Here is a 20,317-nt window from a genome sequence, read left to right on the forward strand (position 1 = left end):
GGCTCGCCCTTCCCCTGCTCCAGCGGTGTCGACGTCGGGCGCGCGGCGTGCGGCAGCGGCGGCGGACGCGGACGCCATGGCCGCAGCTCTACGCCGAGCACGGAGCTCGCGCGCGCAGATGAGGACGGCGGGGCGGCCGTCCAGCGGCATCCGGGCGTGGGAGGAGGCGGGAAGGAACTGGCGTATGCGGGCCCCTCCTCCCTCGCCGGCGGCGGCCTCGTCCCTCGTCGAGTTCCGCCGGCCTCGCTCCTCGAGTAGCAAGTTGCGAGCTGGAGCGGGAGCGAAGCGGATCCACCGGCGGGGCGCAGAGCAAGCGGTGGGGGCGGCGCGGAGCTCTTGGCGGGAGCTGGGGTGGTGCGCGGGACCGCCTGCGGTGGTGCGGAGCAGGTGGCGTGGGACAGGGCGGGGGCGGCCAGGGACGGCAGTGGCGGGGGTGGGGGCGGTGCTCGACGGCGGCTCGGGACGGCGAGGACGGGGGCCGCGCTCGCCGGCAGCTTGGGACAGCGGCGACGGCGCTCCGGGCGGCCTTGGACGGCGGTGGCAGGGGCAATGCTTTACGGCGGCCTCGGCGCCTCCTCGCGCCGGCCATCCTCCTCCCCGGCGGCCATCCCCACGTGCGACGGAGCAAGGGCGTAGGAGGCGAGTAGGGGCCGGAACCGGGGAGGGGCGGGTGGGAGAGAGAGAGAGGAGGCTGGGAGTGAGGAGAACCGACGTGGCAGGCCACGTAGGCGGTCAGACCCGGTCAAAGGGGTTTTGGACCTCCAGTGACACTTAAATAGATTAGGGGGCCGAATTTGTATTTTCGGAGTTCGTGGACCTACTTGACACACCCTCACTAGTTTAAGGGCCCCAGTGCATTTTACTCTTTTTTTTACCCGTACTCCTGAACCCGACACGGCGGTTAGGGATGGCAATGGGTATTTGAAATCGAAACTCGAAGGGTTTTTACTCCATTAGAGTACGGATTTGAGTCAACTTTTAGATCTGTGGATTTGTTAATGGATACAAAATCCTACCTGTTGGGTTCATGGACACGAGTTTGTTCCTACGATACCCAAACCCGCAAACCCATCGGTTTTTTAAACCTGATCCAGCCTAGTACAATTGTTATTTTTATTTATGATTTTTCAATAAACTTAATATCCGTTCTCTCCCACTTTTTATTTTGATGAACTCTCAATGTTGCTTTGCAGTTATAGTGTTTTTATATGCATATAATGGATTGATGGTTTTGTTTGGTGTTATGAACATTGAATATAAAACTTGATATTTATATTTATATTTTCTCTATTAATTATCAGTGAACAATAGATTTCTTGCTCATCATGTATTTCAGTACGCTATAAAATTGATGCTTATTATATTAAACTTATTGATTATGATAAATATTAGTATAATAAACTATAGACCCATGGGCGACCCTGGGTACCTGCTAACCCGATGAGTACGTATTTGGGTATAAAATTAAACCCGCGACAGATAATAAATTTTTTAACGAGTTTATATTGTATTCGCGGTACGGATTTGGGCAAGTAAAACTCAGCAGCAGATTTAGACCCGTCGTCATCCCTAACGGCGGTTGGGCCGGCCGGAGTACGAGGACGTCAGGTTCATGATTCGCCGCGTCGGGCGATCCGGTGCGCTGCAGCACGCACCAGGCCCAGGCGCCCGGATCCGCCGCCCAGTCTCGGGCAGGGATCACCGCAAGGAGCCACAGCCACCACCCATGCCTGACAGCGATCGTATAAATCAACAGATAATGCTGTGATTTACCATCTGTACATACAGGAACCTGTATTTACAAGTGATTCGTGTTCAACAGCTCGGTCGGCTGCTCATCAGCGTGCGAGTTCCTGGCCTCACGTGCCGTGCTACACTCTCCAATCTGACCGCCTTCCAACCTGTACTCTCTGGCAGAAAACTCAAAATCCGCTTTTTCGCTTCGGAAATCACCGTCGGGAGCTCCGGCAGGCTCGTCTTCCTCGGCATCTTCGGAATCGAAGCTATCGTCGTCGTCGTCGACTTCTCCGGGGTAAAAATCGCCAGCTTCGTCTTTGGAGTCAGGGTAATTGGCCTCGTCGTACACGGGGTCATTGCTGTCGCTGCCGTCGAGCGAGGTCCCGCCCTCGGCGGTGGCACCGGCGACCTTGTTGTCAAAGCGCTTGAGGTAGGCCTCGTCATCCTCATCCTGCGCAGCAGCAAAAGTTGTGAAGAAGGTTTACAAAATTCCAACAGCAGGACATTGACGGAATGGTACAATCAGTTGACTTCACTTGACCACGCATGTACAGCCGTAATGTTCAGCATTCTCGGTGCTCACCTCCATGTCTTCCTCGTCGCTCGAGTACGCGGAGTCCAGCTTGGCATACAGCTCCTCGTCCCCTTGCTCCTTCACGCCCTCCATTTGGACCTGCAAAAAAAAAAAAATCAAAAGGATGCCATGGCATCATGTATCCAGTATATTTTTAGATAAAGGAATATTTCAGTATTCCGACTGCGTATCCAATATATAAATGAATAATAAATAGTTCACTCTGACCAAATCGGTTGGGTAGTTGTACATACCAGTTCCGCTTTCAGCTGCTCCACCTTTTTGTTCAACTTGGCAAAGTGACGACTCAGGGCCTGTCAGGGTTTCAAGGAATGGAACAAGTGAAGGGAAAGGGATGGAGATGAATGAGCATTTTACTATCACGAAAACATATGCCAGATGAATAACAGTAAGTCAAACAGAATATGAACCGATAATGTGACAATATGTTCCTAGTTTTTGAACACCTAACCTGTTCCCCTTGTTTTCAAACATATAACATAGATTGAACTGCTCCTTTGTTTTCAAACACCTAACTAGACTGAACTTGAGGAACCCAGCACAATAAGATATAAATAGTACCTGGTGTCTCTGAAGCTCAATGGATCTAGCTAGAGCCTTCCGCTTGGACAAGAGATTCCTCGGTCGGAGCGTCGAAGGGCGTTTGTAGTTCTTCCTGCGGAACACAACAATGGCGTAGCCTTTGGAGACTTTGTCCACAGAAACTAAAATACCACCGCTTTCAGCTTCAAGTGACAATGCTGTCTGCTTGACTTCTGTAAAAGATTTTGATTTCACTAAAATCTTTACTAATTCCCTGTACTTCCAGTGCAAGTGCATGTTTTCAATCGTGCCATCAAATACTCCTCTTCTGCCTGAAAGCGGTGAGAAGAACAAACTTTAGAAACTGGAGCCAAAGAAAAAAGTGATACAGGGGCCAAGGAAACTATATCTCATGGGAGTAAATAACTGCTCAGATTGCAACAAAAAAACAAAGAAACTTGCTGATCCTTCCATAAAAAAGAAAGGGATTGCAAGGTGGAGGATTGTTTTTTTGCTACTCCTTTCTTCTTAATACAAAGATACACAGCTCTCCTGCGTGTTCGAGAAACAAAAAGGAAAGGGATTGCAAGGAATGAGTAGTATGATCCAAATAGGTTTTCTATCACTAAAGAATGCAAAGGAAATACAATGACCCTTAAAATGTTGACATAGTTTACTCCCTCCGTAACTTTCTATTTGATATTTTAGGGATGGAGAAGTGTATGTTTTATTTGATGGTACAAGAGTTATACAGTAGAGAATACACATAGGTTCATCTTCCGAAATAGCCCCTACCACACTTAGTATGTGCTACTTGTACGAAAATCAATTCATTATTTGGTTACTAAGATAAAAAAAATGGATAGTTGACTTGAAGAGGCAAGCAAGCTGACAAAAATGCAATATGGCATATGGTCATCTTGTGCCTGTTGCTCTTTTCCTAATAAGTGTGCAAAAGTCCAACAAAAAAAATATAAGAGAAAGAAGGAAATACCAAGGAGCAGAAATGCCTTCATCCTTAGACCAAGTTTCCGAAACATGAACCTCTCTTCATCTGTTATTGTTTCAGGCGGCTTGGAACCTTCAGTTGGATTGAGGGCTGTCTCGACTTTTCCTAGTACCCTTTCAGCTTTGTCCATCTTTTTTTGTGCCTGTACATAAATGAAATGTAATCAGATCAATTCACATTGCATATCATGCATCATCAAGTGCATTTTATATGAAACATGCAAGCATTTTAACACATAAACTTAGTTGAAATGTCAGTGCACTAAATTACTTGCAGTTTAAATTGTGCACCAGATTTCTTCAAAAACAATTGTGCATCAGCACTGTGATGAAAAAAAATGAGCTAGGTCAACTTCCCTACTAGTTCTCAAGTTATATATGACAGAAAAAAATTGAATTAGGACATAATATGGTAATTTTCATTTCTAAATTAGAGTGTAATCCATACTCCATATTGTGATAGTTAATTTAGAAATATTGATGGACAGATTAAAAAGACTACTTTATTCACAAAACATAGCTCAGATAAGATGGATTCAAACATAGTGAGCTTAGATTATTCAAACTTGGGTCACTTACAAGTGCAAGCTTCCACTCTAGCTTTCGCACAAGGTCAGCATGTCTTGCAGCTGCAACTGTTCTTGCCATCTTGTCCGGATGATCCTCATCCAGTTTATTTCCATATTTAGAGTTAGCCTCAAGAGTCTCTTCTAGAGTACCAGCTAAAGTAGGTTGTACATATGCGTCAATGCTCGAAGAAAATGAAGACACTGCCTTTAATCGTGCTTCCTCTTCATCTTGTATGGACTTTGCTAATCTTTCTCTTTCTAGAAGCACCTCTGCAAGTTCTGAGGACAAGAAATCCTTCCCTCTGTAGAAGACTATATATTCGTTGTTCCTTGACAGCATTACACCACCTGTTAATTTCTGAGGTGGACCAAAAGAATATTAACTATGAATCATTAGTTCAATATAGAAGGCCTACCTAAAAACCTGGAGAAATGGAAAGGTGAAAAGAAACACAGAAACAGCAGGATAAAAGACTGTTCTCTATAACCAGGATCCAAAATGTAAATTTAGGGCTTCCTAGAAGATATGGTTTGTTTCTTGCAAAAAACAGCCAAACTTTTATTGAGCAAGAGCCCAAAAGATTTCATACACAGCGCATGCCATTCATTTAGCAAAGACTACAAACTTCAAGGTGCACAAACAGACAAGTATGAAAATAAAATAAAATAAAATAAACTAGAAGCACTTCTGTTGCACTTATGGATCCATAATGCACTATTGCTAATGATCAATGAACATTTCTAACTAGTAACTAGGCACTAAGCTGTACATATGCTAAACAAATTTCTAACAAGTTGCAGTGGGTGTGCGTGTGTGTGTTGGGTCTCTGTATACTCTCTTCTCTACTGTTAATACACTGATACACAGCACTCCTGCATATTTGAGGAAAAAAAAATTCTAACAAGAAACACTTTCTATACTCACTTTGATATCTTCAGCCATCCTCTCACTGGTGGTAAGTTGTACCCCTCTCTTCAAAGCAATTTTAGCAATTGAACTTTTCTCCCACAGCTTGACCATAGCATTGGCTAAGCCTTGCAGTTGTCTGCTTCGCCCTAACATCCATCAATAAGTGGAAAATCAAAACACAATAGCACAATTGATCAATAAAAGCTCAAAGTTTACTAAAGCAATAGAGTTACCAAGAGCAAAGTGAGGGGGCAGTCCCCGGGCAAGACGGCGTAAATTGGTCATGTCCCTTCGGCTAAGAGATGGCCGAACACTGTACGGAAGAACTCTGAAAGGGGGCTTGTAACCTGGAATAGTTGCAGGAAGCAAATCTGCATCCACTGGTAATGGATCAGATCCAGGCCAGTCACTGTACCTTGGGCCAAGTTCATCCAATAGCTTGTCAATTTCATCTTCATACTTGATTTCTGGCGCTTGTTCAACTATTTCCTCTTTCCCAGTATTAGCAATAAGAGTTCCATTGCTATCTTGTGCGCTGTCCACTTTCTCAGCAGGTCGTAAGGAAGAACTCGGAGACCCTTTAACTGAGGGCTTCATACCAAGGGACTGCGAAACCTTGTTTGACCCCTTCGCCGATTCAGCTTCATCATAGTCTATTCCCCTGTACAGAGAAACTGAAGTCCCTGACCTCCATATTACCAAGCCTCCTGTTTTTCTCTAATCACCGACCAACAATACACAAAGAAATAAGGGGGAAATGATGTCAGATTACAAGTACTTCAAGATAGTTCAGAAAACTTGAGTTTAGAATCAGTCAACTCGCCTCTATATTCAACTTATTCTTTCTCTTTCTGGGAACAGTTCAGTTTTTTGTAATAAAAAGAGGCAACAGAGATTCAAAAAGTATGGTGGTTTTTAAAAGATCTAATTTTAAACCAAACCCATCAATTTGTGCTATAAATATACTGCACTAGTTTATCTAAACATCCCATGATATGATCAGCATTTTTAATGCAATTTTCCTAGCAACTTTTGTCAAGTCGAATAAACAATAGCAATAGGATGTTGAATGCTGTTTCTAACTCAATTCTACAGTGGTAAAGAACCACAATAGGTGAAACTATAATCATTAGAAACTTTCAAGCACTACAAATATGCAATTCATCATTACTCTGTCTTGCACCAAAAGTAACCAAAAGCTTTATGATATAATGTGGTAACTACAGCAAACACCCAAAATGCATACATTTTCAGTGCAGAAAACCTTGGACCTTCGGGTGATGAAGGTAAAAGATGGCATAGAGGAGTTTGAACAATGTAGATTGGTAGAGTCGGCTGGTGATTATAATTCTCTCCTTAGCATTGATTGTAAACTGTAACAGACTACCGATCATTTCCGAATTTGTCTCAAGACAAGTTAACATTGTTCTTCTCCTTGTTAATGTGCAAACGTGTGCAATCTTCTTTTGTATTCTCAGAGAAAATGCTAAAACCACAGTAATTATGCACTGCCTAGGCAGGGTGCAAGCTAATTCTAAAAAGCACCAGCATACTTCCAGTAAGCTACATTTGCAGCTCTAGTCGGTTCAAGTAGTTTATAGTTTATACACGTGAATGGGAGCTACGCAAGCACAATTTCAGTGGAATCCGTGACACCCACCTCGAGTATTTCGTGGAAGAGGCGCATGTTGAGCGCGGGCGTGCCGGAGACCTTGACCCTGACCACCTCCTCCGTCTTCCATTTCTCCCTGATCTTCTCCACGACCTCGCGCGTGACCCCGGCGCCGCCGACCTTGGTCCTCGACTTGACCCTCATGGCCGCGTGCCGCAGGCGCCTGAGCTCGGCAGCGGGGAGCGTCAACTCGGCCATCCACGTCGGCGACCGCGCGGCCCGCGGCGCAGCCTCGGGCGGCGGCATCGGGCGCTCCCACGGGAACCGCGCGTCCCCGAGCGCCCGCCCCTCCTCCTCCTCCCCGGCGTAGGCGGCGGCGTCGGAGTCGAACCCGCCGCGCGCGTTGGGGAGCACGCCGTCGTCGGCGCGGAACACGTCCTCGACGGACCCCCGCGGCGGGCGCGCCGGCGGGGGCGCCGCGGCCGCCTCCGGGGAGAAGCCGGCGCGCTGGAGGCGGCGGAGGATGAGGGCCATGGTGGAGCGGCCCGAGGAGCGGCTGGTGCCGACGGCGCCCTCGTCGTCGGAGTCGGAGGAGGGCGAGGGCTCCGGGCGGAGGTCGAGCGCGGAGGCCGGCGCGCGGAGGCGGCCGCGCTGGCCGGCGCGGGACCAGGCGGAGAGCCACGGGTAGGAGGAGGAGGAGGAGGAGGAGGAGGAGGAGGAGGAGGAGGCGGAGGTGGAGAGGGGGCGGGAGGAGATGAGGAGGAGGCAGAGGCGAGGTGGGTGGCGGAGGTGGCAGGCCGCCGCCGGGGAGGACGCCATGGCCGCGGCGGCCATGGGTGGTGGTGGAGGTGGAGGTGGATGACGGGGGTTTAGGGGATTGGGGATATTTCGGGCCGCATGATGAATGCTTCGGCCGTCCGATCGGGGACTGACGGCTCAGATTGAAGATACTGAGCTGCTTAATTTTGAGGCACCGGATTATTTCGATTTCTTTTCACAAATCGTATCGCAAAGACGCAAAACCGCTGAACATAAAGCTGTAAAAATCCTCGCGGTCGAATTGGCTACAAATTTAACAGCACTCTCTTTTTTTAATAGCATGGCGTATTTATTTTGTTAGGACAAGCTTTGGGCTAAAAATTACCGTTGGTCTTTTTTAGGTTGAAACATGAATGTAAGCGCAAAATTAGTGTTCTCTGATAGTATTACTTTCATGTTCGAAAGTAATAGCTTTTGATTAAGTCTCTTTTTTATCAAAAAAATATATATTAGTAGAGTAGAGTCTGCATAGTGTTATGTGTGAGAGAGAAAGCGGCTGCAACTAGTAATACCTAGTTATTCCACCTTGCAACGTGGGCTTTTGATTAAGTCTCTTAGGGCCGGTACTAACTGTGACCGGTTTCTTTTGTAGCTACTTTTTTTTTCTTCTTAATGAAAAACATGTCCAGGTACGGTTGCGAAAAAAAGAACGCGTCTCCAAAGACCGCGTGATTCAAATTCAGAATTGCCTGTAAAGTGGCAAATAAATCGCACGAAACAAACGGCAGGACTTCCATTTCTCTCGGTCTCAGCTTCGACCGGGTCCGTTCATGGCCCAGGACGACCCTCTGCATGCGTTGATCGCAGTACAGGAAGTCCGCCTTTTTCAAAAAAAAAAAGAACAGGAAGTCCGGCACTGCAGTTCTGTCTACAGTTTTATACTGTAGCAGAGAGATGAGGGCTGGAGCGCTGTTTGGATTAGACGGTTGTGGGAGGGCCGGCTTAACCCTGTTGCAAATCACTGTACGAGTTTTATATCTTCCCAAATTCTGCGTGCGAGCGAGCGAGCGCGACCTCGTCGCTGGGTGGTGGTGGCGCAAGGGGGAAATCGCCACACCGATCCCCGGCCGGCGGCCGTCGCCCAACCGACGCGCGCCGGCTGGCCGGCCGGTGCAGCAGGATTATCGTTTATTTACTTGATCAAGATCATGAAACCGTCGATCGCAAGATGATCATCTGTCTGTCTGCCGGTCGGTCATCTTCTTGTCTGAACGAACGTCCGTGCGCACGAGGAATCCGGCAGCCGGCAGAGCCTCCTGATCGATGACGACGAACGTAACCACCGCTGCGGGCTGTTGCACTGGCTCGGTCCGGTCCTATTCAAACTCGATCATATACCGATCCGCTAGCTTTCCCGTTGGCGTCAACGAACCTCCCGATCGACCCGGGCTCCGATCCCCGGCCGGGAACGAAAGCGCCGCCGCAACCGCCACGCGCGCCCATTCATCGGGCGCCTCTAGCCGCCGTATCATCGCACAAGTACATCTACTGGATATAAAAATGTTCTAGAGATAAAAAAAATTATTTCAAAATCAAATAAAATGTCCCAAAACAAGATGAAAATATTCCCAAGGCAGAATAGTTCCGAAACATATTCCCGAGGCAGAACATCTCAGAAGCGAATAAAAATATTTTTTTTAAAAAATATCATCTGAATACATATAACCTAGCGTGGTTTAGTTTTGAAGATCTTGTCGTAACAAATTAATATAACTGTGCAATAGAAAATGCCACAAACAGAGGGTGACTGGAGTTTCGGAGAATTTCTAAAGTTTATCAAGGCAAAAATTGGAGGCTTGCCTGCCACACGTGCGAGAGCACCAACTTCCTTTTTCTTTTAGTAGATGGTAGTTCGCACTTCGCACGATTGGCACCAAAGAGCCTGCGCCGGCACCGGGCCTAGCTAACTACCTAGTAGCTCACTCACCATTGTCAGCCACCTCTCAGCCTATAGTACCAATCAACGTAATGGCCCCCTCCATGGACGACGTCGATCATCAGTTGCTTGCATTTTTATTATGAAAAAGCCGGTATCTTATTCCCTTTGACACTATTTCCAAACTCAGGTTTCCCGGGATGGAGCTCCAATTCTATGTATCCTATCGCATCGTCGCTTTCGAGCTTCGGTTTCATCATCAGCAAAACTTCTCCAGGAAAAGAAAAAGGTGCCTTGTCCACTTATGCAGTTGGACTGTTCACTCATGAGAGAGAGAGAGAGAGAGAGAGAGAGAGATGTATCGTCCCGATAATGCGTCTTTCAGAGAGATCGATCGACTGGACTGTTGATCCGATGGCCCCCCTCAGCAACCAGCTGAAACAAAAAAGGACTGGAATTTTTCTATGTACCCAAAAAAGTATTAGCTCATGAACTAGAGTTAATTCCTTGAATGCCATCAAAATTTATATCAATCCCTTCAATGTCACTGAAAATTAAGCTATCCCTTTGTTGCCATCAAAATTTAATGTTTTATCCCTTCAATGTCATTCCGTTCAATTCTGCTGTTAACATAACGGAAGCTACTGCGGACCCCACGTGTAAGTGAAAGGGAGGACTAAGGCGAAGGGCCGCGCGGACGGCCGGGCGGGCCGGCAGCAGAGCTCGGCGCCACGGCTCCTCTATCCCGCCATGGCAGGGCGCGCGGCCGGCCCCCATGGCGCTCGCGACCGGCGCCCTCCCTGCTCCCTCTCCGCGCGGAGGCATGACGCGGGCCGGCCGCCGGCGCTCCCTCACCCATCGCCGGGGACGGTCCTCCCCCTCCCTCGCCGGCGACTGGATCGGGGCGCCGCCGACCCTCTGCCCCCTCCCTCCCTCTCCGCCCACCCTCGCCGGCGCCGGATCCGGAGTGGCGCGCGGCCGGCCCCTCCTCCTTTCCTTCCATGGCAGGCGGCCGGATCCGGAGCAGAGCAGCGGCCGACGAGCGAGCAGAGGCCTGTTTCCGCTCCCCCCTGGCCGTGGCCGCGCGACGGCTTCAGCAGGCGGCGCGTCACCGTGGGGGCGGCGGTGGAGGCTCTTTGCGGCGGCGGCACCCGGCCACGTCCTCCTCCGGCGAGCAGGGCCATAGCGCGGCGGCCCGGCCGATTCGGAGTGGCCTCGACGGCAGAAGCGCACACGACGCCCTCCCTGGAGCTCGGGGGCGCTCGAGCTCGGCCTGCATCGACCTCTGCCCATCGGCTCGCCTCGGGGCGCCACGGCCGGCTCACCTCGCCGCGCCGCGCCTCCTTCCTCGGCGCCGCGCCGCCTCTTCCCTCCGCCGGTGACCGGAGCTCGGCTGCTGGCGGTGGGGCAGCTGCGGCGGGCGGAGGCCACACAACGCGCGGCGTGTTGCCCTCCTCCTCCGGCGCGCGTCCATGGCAGAGCGGCGCGGCGCGCCGGGGGGAGGGAGGGAGGAGGAGCAGGGGCCATGGCGCGGCGGGGCGGAGCGAGCGGAGGCGCTGTTGGGGTGCGGCGCGAGCAGAGGCAGCTCGCCACGCCGCCGACCATGACCTGTCGGCCTTAGTCTTAGTCTTCCCTTTCACTTACACGTGGGGTCCGCAGTAGCTTCCGTTATGTTAACAGCAGAATTGAACGAAATGGCATTGAAGGGATAAAACATTAAATTTTGATGGCAACAAAGGGATAGCTTAATTTTCAGTGGCATTGAAGGGATTGATATAAATTTTGATGGCATTCAAGGAATTAACTCCGTGAACTAGGTCACCACTTGCGGATTATTATGATTGTTCTAGTAGCCTTCCTTGTAGGTGATGCGTGGGTGCACATACAGGGTTGGTAGCAAGTCATGGTGTGCCGCGGTTCGGGCCTTGAACAAATCATACATCCACTGTGCGCAGGGAGACATGATTTTTTTTTTGGTTCATTTATTCATCAGCAGGTGATGATTGACCATGAAGATGAGAGATGGACAGGATGCACAGAGTCGCCCTGTTTCCTAGTCCTGTTTGTGACGCAAGGTCGTTGTTCCTTCTCTAGTCCTGTTTCCTTTTCTCCCTGGATTCCTTGTGATTTTTGTTTTGGAGGGTAAAAGACTTTATTTAAACAGACCGGCATGGCGATAACAATCACACGTGTGCAGTTGAATAACATTTGTCTGTCTAAGAGGGATTAGTCGGATCAATTTGTTTGATGTTAATCATTTGGAGTATGATTGAGATCTTATAATTCTGCCGGTTAGTTTGTGCTAATGGACTACTCATGCACTCTAGCTAGGAGTACACCTTAAATTGTCATTAAGTAGGACGCATGATTACTCTTATTCTTTTTTACATCACACACATGTCAAAGGAAAACCCTAATTTTCAGATACATTGGAGCGAGTTGCAAAGTAGGAAAACCCTAATTTTCAGATACATTGGAGCGAGTTGCAAAGTAGGAAAACCCTAATTTTCAAATCGGTGGAAGACATAAATAGATTGTTCTAGTCCTAGTGGATGGTGATGTGGATATATAGCTTGTATGTTGAGAGAAATAGAGTTAATGATTTTATTGGGTGCTATCTATATATGATATATAGATAGGAGACGAATATTTCTTGATGACAAATGAATAATTTATTAGCTAGCCCATAAATGTGTTTCCAATTTACATACTTTCGACCACTGCAACAGACTAATTTTCTAGATCTAATATTCTCAAAGACTCTTCCTGCAAGTCCTTACTGTAAGCCAATAAGTTTATGATCTATAGTTTGCAAGCCCTCCTGCAAACAAATGTGCAGTCAAGCTAGAGCTTGGTACAATCAGGTTATATGCATTTACCTTTCCTTGAGAAATGAATATAATATATTCTGGTTTGCTATCATTTATTGTATTGTTCTTTTTTACAACATGTTCACATTAGATACAATTTGTACATATTTGTTAGAAAATCGCCAATCCTATAAACATTTCGTTTTGTGACATTGATCATCTAAATAATTTCTATAAATATATACACAAAAATTGTGAAGTCCCCCAAGCTCTATAATTCTAGGCTCCTGAAGGTGCACAGTGCCTGCTTGAACAACTATTTGGTTTGAGATCACGTATGTTAACTTAGGATGGAAGAGAAGTAGACAACTCCACTCCGAGCTGAAGAAAATCCATCCAACTATAGCCTTTAAATAAAGTTCAAAGAAACTCTTGTACCAGATAGCTTCAAAAACCAAAGAGGACCACTAACTTTGGTTTGATTGCATCATGATAGAATATGTGAGTACTTCCACCACACCAAGCCAATTTAATTTCAGGCGTAGTCAAGGCTTAACTGGAGTCATCAATCAAAATAACCTATAGGCTTGTGCCTTCAACCAACTAATCAACTTCCAACAATATTTTTGAGGAGAATAGGCCAACGTTAACTAATTAGGTTCCCTATTACAATGCATGGACATATATATAGGTGCTCTAATCCTACCATCATGTATACCTTGCAGCGATGTTAAACTGTTTAACGAAGTTAGTAGAATTTCTTTTTGTTATGAAAAAGTTCACATTAGTGTAAAACTATATAACAAAGTTATTGTGAATCTTGTCTTTTGGAACACTACTTCCTGCTGCTAAGATATCCATTAGCTGAACTAATCAAACTAAGCCTTATTATACAAGCATCACTTTGCTTTTTTGGGGAGGAGGGGGACTATATGGTAGAGGACAGGATCTCCAGTTTTTTTTCGGGACAGTCATAAAGTTACAGTAAACAAGAGCTCTGCACCTTGTCACGCTACAGGAAATTTCATTAGTAAGCAAACTTCCGTTCCTTGTTTGAAAAGAATAATTAATAGCTAGAAAAATATCTGTCATTGAGTAAAGATCGAATGAGATGGATATCGAGCCCAGGTGGGCATGCAGTGAGGCTCAAACGCCTCCATGACATCAACACCTTGGCCTACTCATGCTTAAGCAAGGCTAAACTTGCTCCAAAAGGAGAACATTAAGAAGGGAACATTTTTAACCGTAGTTTTTGTTGTTGTGATTTGCACGAGTTTTCACGAAAATTTAGTTTCCACCATATATTAGTTCTCAACAACACCACACACAACTAAAATCTACCGTCATTGAACAACTACACATGCCAATTTTTCTTTATCCGATTACCATCAGTACGTGGACGTACCATTAATTGTTCAATCCTACATTCCTACCATGACATACATCATACTACTCACAACTAAGAAAAAATCCTGCTGCGCTACTATCAACTTTGTCCTTCACCTAGAGCTGGGACTTGGGCAGTGCTATTTTTGGGCGGGCTACGACACGATCATTTGACATAACCCAAAGCACGGCACGGCACGAAATATTTTGAGCCGTGCCGGTAGACACGAACATAAGGGCCGTGTCGTGCTTACGATCTCAGCACGATGGGCCGTATGGCACGGCCCGGCACGGCACGAAACAACTGACCCATACTTAGCCCGTTGTTCTACTATAGTAGTTAATCTTCCTTTTTAATTAACAGCAATCGTGGAAGTAAATATTTATTCAAGAAAATCACATAATTTTTATACCATCCATAGTTTATATGCTTCCTAATTGCAATAGTAACATTTGTCGATCGATGCATATAGAATCCAATTGCAAATATCTGTAGGGCCGTGTTTGGGTCGGCACGACACGAATACATGCCGGCGTGTCTTGGATCGTGTTTGGACTTAGTAAAAAACTTGTCACGGCACGATGTGCCAGCATAGCACGGCACGATGTGCCGACCCTGTCTAGAAATCTAGACACGGCACGAGGCACGAGGGCCGTACGCTCCAACACAGTCTGGTGTCCATTTCAAACATAAGATCCACATAAGATCCTTTTTTCCACACCAGAAATCTCATGTCCATTTCAAACGTTACTAATTACTCCCCCCCCCCACACACACACAAAACTCGTCGAATTTCAAACCGTTCTTTCAAAATTCCCACATCTCCCACCTGGCCTCCATCCATATCCCATCCCTTCCCTATTGACTCTTCTCCTCAAAAAAAAAAGGAAAAAAAAACTGGCATGGAGCAACCAACCACCTGCAGGAAGGGAGGAGGAAGACGACCGACCGATCGAGCTGCTGAGCTGCCGGCGACGACGACGAGGAGGTGGCGCCCGAAACGTTCGAACCAACCGCGGCCCGTACCGCCACCGTCACCAAAAGGCAGGCGGCAGGCGGAGCCCAGCGCCGGGGCAGTGGGGCCCGCCCGGAAAGAAAAGCGAGCCGGCGGCGGGCCCCACCCCGGAGGAGGCAAGGAAGGAAAGCTACCGGCGAGCGAACCCCGTTCAAATCAACGAACCCACCTCGCCACCACCACCACCACCACCTCCACCTCCTCCTCCTCCTCCTCCTCTGCTCCGATTACAAATACCACCACCGTGACGCCGCCATCCTGTGCGCCCCCGTCGTTCGAGCCAGCAGCAAAGTTGCGCTGCGTAGCAAGCAGCAGAGAGGTGAGGGACGACGCCTGGCCGGAGACGCAAGGTAATTGATGTGTTCGCTTTGTCACCCGTTTCCTGCTCTGAATTCTGAATTCTGATGACGCGTGCTCTGCTTGCGACTCTGCTTCGTGAATCCTGAGCCCTGACGGGGCTTCATTTCGGTAGCTTGGGATGTGGGGTAGTGGCAGGATCGTTGGGGGTTCTTGGAATGAACAGCTGCGAATGTGTGTCTGCATTCCGGCAGGTGTTAGATCGTCACAATTCAGAAGGAACATCTTTTTTCCCCCCTACGATCGTGTAGAGAATTGGAGGATTTGGTGTGGGTGTCAGGCTTTTCGCCCCTGCATGTCACGTGAAACAGAGTAGTAGTAAAGAAACACTTCATTAGATTAAGTTCACCCTGCCATCTTTTAATGTCTCCACTCCTAATCCTGCTTGAGAATCAACACACAGGAACAGCAGTTGACACCTTCCATTAAAAAAATACTAGTACATTCATGAAAGATGCAATCCTCTGCTCTCTCATCTTCTTTCCTCGTGCTGATATGTCATCCGCAAACACGGTTTTAGTCGCTTCGGTGCCGCCACCGTCCCGCGGGGTTTTGAGCCTGTCCTGGTGTCCCCTGTCACAAAGGATCTGCAGCTTGCACTAGTTTGGAGAGTTTCCAGGAGATAAAAGGGGATTAGCTTTCTTTTAGAATGGTTGCAGTGCTCTGAATTCTGATTAGTCATTGACTCGCTGTTGTTAATTCAGTAAATTATTGTCGACAAGTCTGCACTAGTTTATCGTTGCGAATATATGTTCAGTTCAGGTATGGCTATCAGCAGGATGGCCCTGCGCTAGATGCGATAATGTTTAATATTAGGGATACGCAAAGCCAACTTCCTTTTGGGAAGCCAAGTTCTTCTGAGGAAGTGTTTATTAAAGCAAAAGTTTTAAGGAAGTTGTTAACATGTCGCCTTTACAGGCTCCGGATCCGATCAGATGCTAACAAATTCTGCAATATTTTGTAACTACAACCGGGTCATATCAAAATCCTTAAATAATGCAAGCAGTGCCACTTACAAATGAGAACCATCCACTTTTGGAATTGCAAAGGATAATAACCAATTAAGAACTTTGGCATACTGAATAATCCTTTTGTCATGCTCAACATGTAGTACTATCAAACCTTCATATGTTTAATACTCAGATTCCTTCAATCATTCAGTTTGTAGTGTCCCTTGTCTTCATATATATTGTTTTTTAGGTCGCCTTTATTCCCTTGTCTTCTGTTCTGCAAATACTTTTATCCTCTTATGGCAATATGATGCAGCCAGTTTTATAATACATCAAATAAGTCCATAACAGATAACGCCATACCGACATACAGGATCTCAAGTAAAATAATTAATGGCTTGATCATTGTCAATTCTCGTGGCAGATAGGTTGTCAAAGTACATGAGTCATGCTATCCACCACTGCGATGTCATTTTATTGGTAGGTAGTGAGGAAATCATTGTCCACATGATGGATATATAAGGTTTTCATACAGTTGGCCTGTCCATGTCGGCGCTTCGGAAGATCGGAACATCCTGTTTCCTCTGTGGTCACACCGTTGCCTGTTTGCATGTCCTTGTTGTTTGAAAAAAAAAGGTTTCAGTTTGTTGTAACATTTAAGATTGTTCCTTACATGGTTATCGACAAGTGTTGATTTCAGTAGTACTTTTTTTTTTGGGAATCATTATGAATATGGATGTTGAAGTTGTGCTTCAGTCTTCTATACAGGACCTGGATTCTGCTGTTAGCCCTCTGGCCAGTGATACCATCACCATGGATGTGTCTGATGAGAAGTGTGCTCATCCGTCAGACCTTCCTAGTGCAGTTGATGTCGAGCAATCTGACAGTGGCAACCCTGAACATTTGGGGTCTGTTGCAGTCAATGGAGCAATTGGAAATGAAGGTTATTCAGGAATGGATTGTTCTAAGCAGACTGACGAAGGTAAGTTTATTGCGGTTGATTTTGATGGTTCTTCAGTATCAAGTTAGATGTGCAATGTACTGACAATGATTCCATAAATTCAGAGCATGGTGGAGATGAAGACTCTCTTGTTAATGCTGAAAGCAATGTTGATAAACAAGAGAATCAGGAAAAGATTCCAATGGAGGAAACAGCGATGAGCGATGGCACCTCGATCACATCGATGGAAGATGCTCTGGAACCAAACAATGATCTCCCTTCAGAGGGTGAAGATATGAGCAACAACCACACTCCTGATCTGTCAAACGGCAAGACTTCCAGTGGAAACAGTAACGTATTCCAGAGTGCAAAGAGTGTGTTGACTTCCACCAAGAAGGCGAAGGTAATTCTATCTCTTTAACCTGTCTTCTCATGCATAATTCGTTTATCATCTAGCAGAATTTCATTCATACACCCTTTTGTTACATTTCTTTCTTTTGCAAACTTTAGCTTCGATGAATAACCTGGTTCTAGCATATCTTCATGCATAATTCTTGAATACTAGTTCTGAATTTCTCTATATTTTCCTTACAGAAAACTTCATCTGCAAAAACACGGAAGCCGCTGCAATCTACTAATAGAGGTAATCAGGATGACGGGAAATCATCAACTGGAAAGCCCACAGTTCCATCAGGCCCAGTCTTCCGTTGCACTGAACGCGCCGAGAAGCGCAGAGAAGTATGTGTCATGTAATTATTCCTTGTTTATAAGAAAACTTGAAGCTTCCTTAGGGGATAAGGTAATGTGCTCACAATTATTGTCTTCATGTTTCGGTTGCAGTTTTACATGAAGCTGGAGGAGAAGCACCAAGCTATGGAGGAAGAGAAGATTCAGTTGGAAGCCAGGCTGAAGGTAATCTGTCCTGCTGCCATTTCAGAAATGCAGTTGATTCCGCCAGCGATAAACAATGGAAAACGCATTGATACATGCCGAACAATTTTCAGAACCATGTCTTGACTCCATATGTTTTTGCGTGCATCTCTGAATCTGCAGAAAGAACAAGAAGAGGCTCTGAAGCAGCTGAGGAAGAGCCTGACCATCAAGGCCAACCCGATGCCGAGCTTCTACCACGAGGCGGCGCCGTCCCCGAGGGCCGAGTTCAAGAAGCTGCCGACGACCCGCCCCAAGTCCCCGAAGCTCGGCAGGAGGAAGACGACCTCCATGGAGACGTCCAACTCCTCGTCGGAGAGCGAGGGCACGAGGCCCTGCTGCCGCGCCAGCCGCGACGGCCTCGACAGCAACTGCAAGTGCGGCGGCGGTGCCGGCAGCAGAGGCGGCGGCAGGGCGCAGGCCACGAACGCCAAGCCGGCGCCCAAGAAGCAGCAGCCGCCGCCGAAGCACCGCGCCCACAAGATCGCCGGCGAGAGCGCCATCAACATCGCCGTGCACTAGCTGCTGCTGCTGCTTCTGCAAGATGACAATGGCGTTTCCTCTGAAACTTCTTGCTCGTTTCCTCTGGCCGCATGCAGGACGACGACAATGGCGTGGGAACCTTTTTTTTCTAAGTTATGGGAGTGCTTGACGGCTTGTGGATTTGGTGTAGATAATAAGTTGTGGTGACGACGAAGACGAGCATGGGTGAGCGAAGCCAGTTGGACAGAGGTGGTGTTTATTTGTGTTATGCTAATTTTATTTAATCTGCTGTGCTGAGGGTGTGAGGGATGGCCTGTACTTTGCCAATGTACAGGGCTGTTTGTTTGTTTTTCTTCCTCTTAATTTATGGGAGATGTGGGGTGTTGGATGTAAGTTGTACAAGCAAAAACTGAGGGTTTGTTGGTGGTGAAGGCAAGGAACTATTTATCTGATTTATGCTCACTCACTGCACTAGAACTGTCTTGCTTTTTCTCTTATCTGAGTTTGTTTTGGATGCATGGATCTTTGTGCTGCGCAAATACAACGCGTGTGACATAACAGTTTGTTGTGAAAAAAGCTGCCAGCGATGCTATATTATCAAGGCAAGTCCTTATTTGCCAGCAGAGAGGTTTCACAGCTCTCTTTGTTTGGTATCCATTTGTCTCACACCAGTGGTATCCATTGTCTCACACCAGTGGAGATGTACGTGCAAATATTTAATTTTTCTTTTATATTCTTCTAAAGATAATACATGTCTCTTTTCCTTCCATAAAATAATAATGTCAAATATTATCCTTTCAAAACAAATAATGACTCAAATTATGGGCGAATGCATGTGCAAAGAAAAAGTAAAGTGTGTACCAAATAAAATTAATAAGCGGGTACAAGAGGTGAGTATAAAAATTGCCGGTGTAAAAAGTATTAGCATTTTGGTAGAAATATTTTTCTTCTATAAAAAAATGGATCTCCACCCCCTTTCGTCAAACCTCTTGGCATGACAAGTGGAACCTCCATGAGGAGTAATCTTAGTGAAAAAGAGTTTCAACTATTTCAATTTTTATAGTATAGATATAGATATAGATATAGATATACGTATGTATGGAACTATCTTATCAAGTTGTTATGGACATTAATTTTTGAATAATAAAACGAGTGATCAAAGTCAAATAAATTATAATTTGAAATAGAAATTCATCGTGTGCCATGATAAATTGTAAAGATGGTGCAACGTGGCCCCCCAGCAATGGACTAGAGCCATGTTACCTCTCTAATGGAAAATGATAAATTTATCCTATTTTTATGGGCAGCTGAACTAGCTACAAACTTTAAACTCTTCGTTTCCTAAATTCCTGCACCATCGAATGAAAAATATCTTTTTTTCCCTAGAATCTCAAGACAAATTTTTTCAGATATTTTTTTGCACCCAAAACCGGCCGAGATGTTTCGGCCCTGTCCTGCCAAGTAGGGATGAAAACGGTCGGGAACGGTCGGGAAAACCCCTCAACTGTTCCCGCAACTGTATTTTTTGGTCGGGAACGGAAAAATCGGACGGGAAAACGAAATCGGTATTACGGGATATCGGGAACGGAATCAATCGGTCGGGTGCATGCCGATTACGATCGGGAATCGATAACTCAAAACGGAAAAATACATACAACCACTTCAAACATTTAACTTGATAAAATAATTACAACTATGCATAAATAACATATAAACAAGACTCGTATAACTAAGAAACACAGGTAAAATGAATTACGAATTCACAATTCACGTTGGAACACATGCAAACAACAATTC

At 46.5% G+C, this 20,317-nt stretch overlaps 2 protein-coding genes across 3 annotated transcripts; one reads left to right on the forward strand and one right to left on the reverse strand.

Annotated features, from left to right (window-relative positions):
- Positions 1-1,738: 1,738 nt before the first annotated feature.
- LOC120644789 (CRM-domain containing factor CFM3, chloroplastic/mitochondrial-like) lies at positions 1,739-7,802 on the reverse strand. Its single transcript, XM_039921498.1, has 9 exons — positions 7,002-7,802; positions 5,575-6,058; positions 5,357-5,487; positions 4,442-4,789; positions 3,849-4,005; positions 2,894-3,186; positions 2,566-2,625; positions 2,321-2,410; positions 1,739-2,188 (listed from the first exon to the last, which is right to left on the reverse strand). The coding sequence occupies exons 1-9, from the start codon at positions 7,785-7,787 to the stop codon at positions 1,799-1,801; spliced, it is 2,739 nt and encodes a 912-aa protein (XP_039777432.1). The 5' UTR covers positions 7,788-7,802; the 3' UTR covers positions 1,739-1,798.
- A 7,212-nt stretch (positions 7,803-15,014) lies between these two features.
- Positions 15,015-18,994, forward strand: LOC120644790 (protein WVD2-like 1). Of its 2 annotated transcripts, none has more exons than XM_039921500.1 (6): positions 15,015-15,210; positions 16,936-17,149; positions 17,233-17,510; positions 17,702-17,845; positions 17,948-18,019; positions 18,161-18,994. In XM_039921500.1, exons 2-6 carry the CDS (start codon positions 16,981-16,983, stop codon positions 18,557-18,559), a joined length of 1,062 nt encoding a protein of 353 aa, XP_039777434.1. In that variant the 5' UTR covers positions 15,015-15,210; positions 16,936-16,980; the 3' UTR covers positions 18,560-18,994. The 2 variants fall into 2 exon arrangements, with proteins under 2 accessions (XP_039777434.1, XP_039777433.1); XM_039921499.1 differs by having other exon boundaries at positions 15,030-15,210; positions 16,924-17,149.
- Positions 18,995-20,317: the final 1,323 nt, after the last annotated feature.

Source organism: Panicum virgatum, chromosome 8K (genome assembly GCF_016808335.1).
Source record: "Panicum virgatum strain AP13 chromosome 8K, P.virgatum_v5, whole genome shotgun sequence".
Classification (NCBI taxonomy): Eukaryota; Viridiplantae; Streptophyta; class Magnoliopsida; order Poales; family Poaceae; genus Panicum; species Panicum virgatum.

Bases quoted from the DNA above. Each gene is read 5' to 3' on its own strand.
- LOC120644790 (XM_039921500.1), top strand. From the start codon at position 16,981: ATGGATGTGTCTGATGAGAAGTGTGCTCATCCGTCAGACCTTCCTAGT. The intron at 17,511-17,701 runs GTAATTCTATCT...TTTTCCTTACAG, and splicing joins CTTCCACCAAGAAGGCGAAG to AAAACTTCATCTGCAAAAAC. The intron at 18,020-18,160 runs GTAATCTGTCCT...CTGAATCTGCAG, and splicing joins AGTTGGAAGCCAGGCTGAAG to AAAGAACAAGAAGAGGCTCT.
- LOC120644789 (XM_039921498.1), bottom strand. From the start codon at position 7,787: ATGGCCGCCGCGGCCATGGCGTCCTCCCCGGCGGCGGCCTGCCACCTC. The intron at 3,187-3,848 runs GTATTTCCTTCT...CACCGCTTTCAG, and splicing joins GAAGGCATTTCTGCTCCTTG to GCAGAAGAGGAGTATTTGAT. The intron at 2,411-2,565 runs GTATGTACAACT...TTTTTTTTGCAG, and splicing joins AGCAGCTGAAAGCGGAACTG to GTCCAAATGGAGGGCGTGAA.